At 38.4% G+C, this 8,399-nt stretch overlaps 1 protein-coding gene across 1 annotated transcript; it reads right to left on the minus strand.

Moving 5' to 3' along the window:
• Positions 1-2,087: 2,087 nt before the first annotated feature.
• LOC125704171 (uncharacterized) lies at positions 2,088-8,399 on the minus strand. Its single transcript, XM_048969522.1, has 13 exons — positions 8,223-8,399; positions 7,651-7,850; positions 6,532-6,669; positions 6,286-6,418; positions 6,023-6,200; positions 5,523-5,664; positions 4,874-5,029; positions 4,731-4,786; positions 4,451-4,626; positions 3,960-4,360; positions 3,652-3,748; positions 3,379-3,553; positions 2,088-3,091 (listed from the first exon to the last, which is right to left on the minus strand). Exons 1-13 carry the CDS (start codon positions 8,340-8,342, stop codon positions 2,910-2,912), a joined length of 2,154 nt encoding a protein of 717 aa, XP_048825479.1. The 5' UTR covers positions 8,343-8,399; the 3' UTR covers positions 2,088-2,909.

Genomic DNA, 8,399 nt, shown 5'->3' on the forward strand with positions numbered 1-8,399 from the left:
AATAACAGAGTCATTTCAGCAAGATAGAAAAACCAGACGAAACTGCATTGCCGGTGTGGGTGTGATGAGAAGGAAAACACAGGAGGAAGCGAAGAATGGAGACGGGGAGGAGTTTGAAGTAGAATCAACAAAGAACAATAAATGTTGCCGCCTGACCATGCCTCCCAATTCACCTCCATCCATCCATTTTCTGAAACCACTTATCCTGCTCATGGTCACAGGAAGGTCCTGATCATATCCTGAAGAGTACAGACAGGGAACAACATAGGATGGGGCACCGGCCTGTCGCAGGGCTCACACACACAGCCAATTTGGTAACTCCAATTCGCCTCAACGTGTTTTGCATTGTGAATTGTACCCAGAGGGCACCCCACAGGGAGAACATTCAAACAGCATAAACATGGAGAACCATAAACCAGAAGCATAAACTGTGGAGACCCAACCCTGGTCCCAGTGTGTGTAATGCAACAGCGCCAACCACTGTGACCCCCCTACTGTACACCCATTGGGTGAAATGTCTTTCCACCTGCTTCCAGGATTGTGCTTAAAAGGAAATGTGTCACACGGAGAGAAACGGAATAACACAAGAGCATAGGAATCAGTAAATTAATTTCTATCACACAGTTATAATTTGCAGTCTGCTTGCACTAAAATGTAGTCCATCAGCCACCGTGATTGTAACCTGCACATAATTTCACCATCCATTACCCAACAGAGGAAATATAGTAAAGTCATTTCTGTACATTAATTTAAAAAATATGCTATATTCACAAGTCTCACAGTATTAAACAACCTAATTGCCTAGAAAATGGAGAGGTAAATAGATATCTCCGTGCTACAGAATTTGAAGAATTCTGAGTTTTGAGTTTATTATCAGTTCCCTGTACGATCTCACGCCAGTTTCCTGGGACCACCATAAGAGTACAACTGTCATGCAGTACCATACGTGACTAAAGCTAATTTGAACATATTAGCAGATCCATGAGTACTGTAGTTACATCCAAATATTCTTGCGTCAGTCTTTTTGTCAAACTTGAATTTTAACAACAGTAAAAGCATCTTAAATGTCATTTTGAAAGGTCACATCTTACCAGGTCTCATACCAAACAGGAGCAATGAAGTATTGTGATCATTCAGTCAGTTCTCAGGAAGAAAACAAAATCATTATTGTTAATTAAGACCTACAAAAGAACGGTGGACGCTCTTGCAGTAATTATGGAAACAGGGGAAAGTGTGCAAAGTCCATACATTCAAAGTATTCAGTTACTGCTACGTTTGTAAGAAGTAGAGTTTGCTAGTATAGTACTGAGATTTAGTTTGTCAGCGTAAGAGAATTGCGGAAAGTAAATTGCTCACGTTCATGCCGTTTGATATTATGGTACTAAATCGCTTGCAGAATAAAATCAAGACTGTTCTTCTAAACTTAATATGTCCATGGTGGTGAACTGGGAGTTGAGTCATCAGATGACGTTCTCTGTTTACTGGTCAATATGCGTCCTTCGTCTCATCTATTGTCATGAGCTGAGGGTAATGACCAAAAGAACAGGGTCGCAAGCGAATTGAAGTTTCTCCACAAGGTTGCAGTACTCATTTATAAGAGTGTGAAGAAGCTGGCAGTCCCAAGGGACCTCATAAGACAGAACTCCTACAGCTTAAAATTAAAAAAATAGTCAGCTGAGCTGGTTCAGGATTCTGCCTGGAAAGCTCCGAAAGAAGCGCTGCTCGCATGGTCATTGTGTTGTGGCCCAGGGGAAGACCCAGGGCATGCTGGAGGAATCATGTTTTCTAGCTCGCTTGGGTACATTTAGAGATCCCTGAGAAAGAGCTAGTGTCTATGACCATGGAAAAATAGGTATGGTCTGATCATTTGTTGGTATGCTCAGCATGTTTGTTTAGTTGTTTGTTTATTTATTTATTTATATATTTTGAGTATTGGGATTATATAAGGTTTCATATTACAGCCTCTGTTTTAATATTCCAGACATTCGTGTTTTCTAAAGGCTGAGTACAGAAAGCATGCCTGCATTACTTGAGCCTTTATACCAAAATAACTTTTTCTGAATATACAAATGGCTTTATTTCCATTCATGTAATAATTTTTTATTGAGTATACAAATGTATCTTGCATCTTACATAAGCTTATAACTAAAGTTAAAAAATATTGATATATGTGTATAAATGATATACGGATCAATAAATATTGTTTCCAGTTTGGAGTGAACCATACACCAACATGGTTATGCTGAAGAATGTATTGTTTGATAACAAAACACACAAAGCCACTAAACTGTACTAAACTAGAAAGTAGATAAATACAATATATTATATGTTAGATATGGAATAACTGTTACATTAGAAGACAAAGTGTACAGAAAATTCTCTCATTAAAGCAGATTGATTTACTGATTATTTTTCATTCCACTCCACTTGTTGTCGTTAAATAGAACAATATGCCTAAACAGATCAATTTAAATAATCATATGTGCAGACAATATTCTATTAGATATTAATTTCTGTCTTACTTTGACGGGGCATAACTACTTAGCAGTATCTCAGTTACTACCGAAGTACAAATAAAGTTGGTACTCGAAATAAAATATGCATCATGATTCATTAATGATTAACGAATGTGAGATCAGTATTTCACGTGTTATTCATTGTTTGCTCCTTCAGTAGTTCCTTCATTAGTTAACAAAGGTTTACAGAATTAACAAGTATAGTAACAAACAAAATAATCGCTTGAGATATATCACATTTCATTAATGATGAACAAACATGAGATCGATATGTAATTAAGGCTTAATTTGTGGTTAAATAATATGCACATAAGTTAGGATAATAGGATAATGCTACATTATTTGCGCCCCCTTAAGTAAAGTATTTGATATCATATCAAGTGATATTAAATTTTATCCTCCCAAACCTGTGTTGGATAGGAGTGCATTCTGGCTGATTGCTTTGTGTTTCCTTGCCTTAGCTTTGTAGACCATCACTCCAGCAAGCATTAGTATGGTGATAAGGAATAATCCCACAAAAGCCATGGTGTATTTACTTGTGATACTAACACTCTTTGAGCCATGACCTGAAGGATCTGTCATAAAAAGAATAAAATTAGTCATTGTAACTGTAGCAACACAATTTGGACAAACTGTCATTCAGCCTAGTACGAATTCTGGCCGCTACCCCGCCGCGCAACAGCGTAGCGTGCGTACTCCCAGCATCCTAATTCTTTGTACTTGCATATACCCTTAAAATTATGTTGAATAACAAACATTTCAAATTACGAACGGCCATTTGGAACGTATCTCGTTCGTAAGTAGAGGAGCGTCTGTACGTATTAAAGTGGCTTGTACTTAGAGACGAACAGTGAAGTATTACCTGAGTTTTGTGAAGCTGGCTTAAAATGCAATGGCCCCTGGGAAATGTAGTGCCTTTCTGTTTCCACAGATGCCTGTCGCCGGCGACGCAGTACAGGTTTTTGTATACAGCCTTGACTGCACCTTGAATTGGGACTGCCAATCTCACACAGGATCACAATACAGCTGATGTACACCTGAGACAAAGTAACAGCAGTGTGGTAATGGAGTCAAATATGACATTATTTTATACATTACTTGCCTCTACATTTGAAAAAAAAAACTGCTTTGCTACCTCATTATAGCCTCCATTGAACTTAAAAACTTCGATTTCAAAGTTGAACTGGGTGTCATTGCTTTCGTAAACAACAACTGTCTGGTCTTCAATGCACCTTTAACAAAAACAGAATACAGAATAATTATTGATAAAAGAAAAACATCAATTAGAATAATTCTGGAATACAAATAGATTTAAAAAAGACGGTTGAGTAATGCAGAGTTTGTCTTCGTTGCAGAAATCATTAGGGGGTGACTTATTGGTATAATTTATTTATAGATGTTTCCAGTAGTTGTTGGGGACAGCAGCCGTCTAGGGTCCCTCACCCATTTTTGATGATGTCATAATACATAGGGTTGTCAGGGTTGTCATCTGGAGTGGCCTTGCAGGACTCTACAAAGAGCTGGATCCGCGGGAGACTGGAGTAGGCACTGATGCCCAAAAACACCATGTCCATCAGTTGTACTTCCAGAGGGTATGTGCTGGTTGCATTTTTTGTTGTGAACGTATTGTCAGTGTAGAAATCAAAGCTGTAGCTGAAACTGCCGAATGCAGACTCCGTAAACACAAAGTCTGACTTGTAAGTCTTAAAGCTGGCCATAACATGGGCTACTTTAGGGTAGCTGCATGAGAAGGGAATCCTCACAAACCGCTTCCTCGTTATGACTGAATCGGGATCTTCAACTGAATATAGTTCATTTTTAAAGACAATGTAGTCACCGGTGTCCTAAAAAAAGATCAAAATTGAACAAAAACGTCGCTTCCCATTGCTATCAATACAAAATGTGCCGGTATTTTTGTGAATGATCCAACTTACCTCAAGTTCTGTGCCGCAAGAATTCATAGACACTGTTGCCATAATGTAAGATTCATTTGAAGTGAGTGAGCAGGAAGAGTCCTTCAGGCGCAGATCAGCAACCTCCAGATCCTTCATTGCGGACTTTTTTAAAGTAATGCTTATGGTGTTCTGTGAGCAAAACACTTCTGCTTCTCCTAAAAGGTAATGTCAGTAATTATGCTGCATAATTATACTATTGTACCATTAAAATAATATTCTTTGTGATACACTATCATAAAAGAAAAAAAAATCCACTAACCTTCCTGCAAAGTTGATTTTATAACAATCACAACAAAGCACCTCATCTCAGACTGACTGGAAAGAAAAATGAGGTACATTGACTTATTTTAAGTTTGAATTCCACAAAATGATGACCACATACAGAAGTGAATTCTCTCATACCTGATATTTGTTTCTGCTGTGAAACAAAATGGAACGTATTTGTGCAAATCTGGATCTTGGGCTTCCCAGTTTACTTCCATCTCGGCAATTCCGGGACTATAGCTGTGGAATGTTTTTGTCATGTTCAGAGGACCAGAGATCTGGAAATCATATATCCTGCACGAAAGACCAGAAAAATACAAAACACATATAACTGGATGACTCATAAAACAGAACATGATGCAAATTTCTAAGGATGAGTATACTGGCATAAGATGTTATTTTTCTCTTTAACTTTGCTTTGTGCTGCGCAAATCGTGAGAATGTTTTTTTGATGTTATCTCATCATTGGCTATTTTGTATTGAGGTAAAATTCTGAAAGAACTTGGAGAACTAGAGTCTAGAATATCTTCTGTAACAGAATGTTGCAAACATTCAAAATGGCAAAATGGGATGTGAGGTTAAGGTACACAGAGCTGGCGGTCTGTGCTCTAACAGTGAGGTACAATGTTAGGTTTACACAGAGCTGGGTGTCTGTGCTCTGACAGTGAGGTACAATGTTAGGTTTACACAGAGCTGGGTGTCTGTGTTCTGACAGTGAGGTACAATGTTAGGTTTACACAGAGCTGGGTGTCTGTGCTCTGACAGTGAGGTACAATGTTAGGCTTACGCAGAGCTGGCTGCCTGTGCTCTGACAGTAAACTGAAAGGGACTCCCAATCACTGTATATAACACATCTCCCTGAGCTGGAGTAGGAGACAGGAACTGTGGAATCACATCTCCGGGAGTACAGCTTTCCAGTGGCGGGTCAACTAAAATTAAACAAAAAATAGCTTTAAATTCCTGGAAAAATGTACTTACAAAATTAAGTGACCGAATATTGCAAAATGCTAAATATCTGGGTTTTCAAAGCATGATATTAATAGCAATTCTGTTCATTATTATCCTTTATAACTTAACAGACTACTACATATTATTATCATTATTATTATTATTATTATACACAGTGTAGTACAATATTCTTTTTTGAAGAAAATGAGAAGTTCCCAGAATCACGTCATAGCAATTCTCTGACAATTCTCTCTTCTGTAAGTGCCTGAATACTGATCTATAAATTAATAATAATAATAATAATTCAATATAAATAGAAGCATCTGTCATGTTGCATACTCTGAATAGAGAACTGTAAAGGCAGCTGACTCAGTGGCATTGACCCAGGATTTCTCACAGAAGTTTCACCATCATTGTAGGACAGTGTGATGGTTTCAGTTGGATAGTCCTCCACCACCATATCAAATACATGCATCCCCAGGCTTGAAGAACCATTAAGGAACAAATCACAGTTTTGCTGCAGGAAAAGAAAGACGATTATCGAATTTAAAAAATAAAAAGAAAGGGAACATCGTAACACAAACCTTGACGGAGTCGGTTACCTCATCGAGAAAGAAGTCCGGACGTTGATTACAAGACTCACAGTCTGGCCTCATTGTATACCTGCAGGCCACACTGTCTCCATCTGCATCATAGGTCAGAAATTGCAAAGTTGAACTGCAGTTCTGAGGAATCCTTCATGCGGTACACAAAGAAGAAAACAGATGGCAAATTATTTAGACAAACATTTGAAAAGAATGAATTATTGTAACCTACATGCAAATATGTGAACAAGAAATTCCACATACCTGATAGTTGGTATAATGGTTATGACAGGCGGCCTGTTCATGTATTGGGTGTCGGATCGTGTTCCGCCATCAATATATGTAATTAATGTCCAATTGCTGACACCATCGACGTTCGAGGCCCAGCAGCAGCCACTCTCCCTGTTTCATTTTCAGAAGAAGGACAACAATTCCCAATAACTGATACCCTGCGGTTTCATAATTCTTTATAGCAAATACACTTTGAAATAGCAATTTAGGAACTGTTATTTAACCATATTAAATTCCTGTTCCTGTGGCCAAACCTCATGTCTTTCTTTTAATGAGGGATGGCAAAAAAAAGCCAGCATACAGTGCCGCTTGGAAGTACGAATGCTGAGCAGCTCTGCTGTAGGACAAAATATACGCTGAATAAAGTGATATTCTCTGTTATATTTTAGAAACGTAAGGTCAAATCAACAGCCAATCGCCATCAACAGTTGTCTCTATACTGACAAAACCAGTAAGTTTTATTTAAACAGGCTTAGTCTTTAAAATTCTGTGAAGACCTCACCTATAACATCAGGGTATATGTTGCCTATACTAATATAGGGATGAGAAATGCAGATTCTTCACACACCCGCGACAAATTTGTGACATGAAAACGTTCACTTTCGCGGCGTCGGTATAAGAGATTAAATGGGGATTTTTCAGGAGTTTTGCGAAAGCCTCAGATGACACACAGGAAGTTTAATGAATTATAAATGCATAGAATATATTTACAGAGTTGGTTTGGAGGATGCCAAGCAAATTTACAGCAAACCCTCGCATCATATGCTGCAGTGATCTTGCGGTGATCTTTGTACAGTATTTCTCATTTGTCCAAGGAGACAGAAAAATCCTGTGTGGTTTTTCCAGATCGCAGGAAGCCTGCGCCCCTAACCCTAACCCTAACCCCCATGATGATCTATAACATTACCTTTTTGACACACATTGAATTCAACTGTGCTGTGTAGTGGTCAATGTGTGTGTGTGTGCTTTAGACTGAGTTTTGGCAAAACAACTTCAAGAAAACACTGATAAAAATGTACTGCTGCTAAATTGCATCATTAATATTTAACAAACTTCCCATGATTTGTACATACTATGTGCGCAGAATCTTACCATAGAGAATATGGCTTGTCACTCGAGCTGTTCCTCAGTGTGTATCCCTCAGATTGACACCACAGTCCGAGCTCACAAGTGTCCTCGTCGGCAACTCCGACTTCAGAAAACACAGTCTGTCCACAGTCCCCAGTATTACAAACCCAAGAGAACCGATGCTGGCACTGGGCCCCATATGACTCTTTGTAGACGAAACTCATCTATCAATAAGCACAAATTAATGATTAGTTTATGTTTACAGACATGCCAAGTTAAAAAGAGAATATTATACATAAACTGACTAACCACCCGTCTGGTTTTATACAGCAGAATACAGAATTATCTTTTATGCTAGTTATTTTTGGTTTAATTACAGCCTAATCGAATCGAATCTTTGATTATAAATTGAGAAATCTGAGAACTCTGCTTTTCAACTAATTCTACTTTCACATTAAGCTTGTTTCTTTTAAATTAAAATAACACAGTGTAGTACAATATTCTTTTTTGAAGCAAATGAGAAGTTCCCAGAATCACGTCATAGCAATTCTCTGACGATTCTCTCTTCTGTAAGTGCCTGAATACTGCATCCCTACCAGAACTGTACCATCCTGGTTCCGTCTCACAGGCATGAAAGTCATTAATCCACCGTGAAAGTCCTGACTGAGGCATTGTGCAATGAATAAACCAGCCAGAAGCACTACAGAAGTCGCCATGGTGCCTGAGCAGTCTTCCTTAGTGTGCTGCTTTTCATCTATGGAGCTGCAACGCGA

This window comes from Brienomyrus brachyistius, chromosome 11 (assembly GCF_023856365.1).
Source record: "Brienomyrus brachyistius isolate T26 chromosome 11, BBRACH_0.4, whole genome shotgun sequence".
NCBI lineage: Eukaryota > Metazoa > Chordata > Actinopteri > Osteoglossiformes > Mormyridae > Brienomyrus > Brienomyrus brachyistius.

What these genes read in the sequence shown, in the direction of transcription:
- LOC125704171 (XM_048969522.1), bottom strand. Translation starts at nt 8,342, where the DNA reads ATGGCGACTTCTGTAGTGCTTCTGGCTGGTTTATTCATTGCACAATGC. An exon ending in TTTACAGTTCTCTATTCAGA is followed by an intron (nt 5,665 to 6,022) that starts GTATGCAACATG and finishes GTTTAATTTTAG; the next exon opens with TTGACCCGCCACTGGAAAGC. An exon ending in GCACAGGCAGCCAGCTCTGC is followed by an intron (nt 5,030 to 5,522) that starts GTAAGCCTAACA and finishes TCTTTCGTGCAG; the next exon opens with GATATATGATTTCCAGATCT.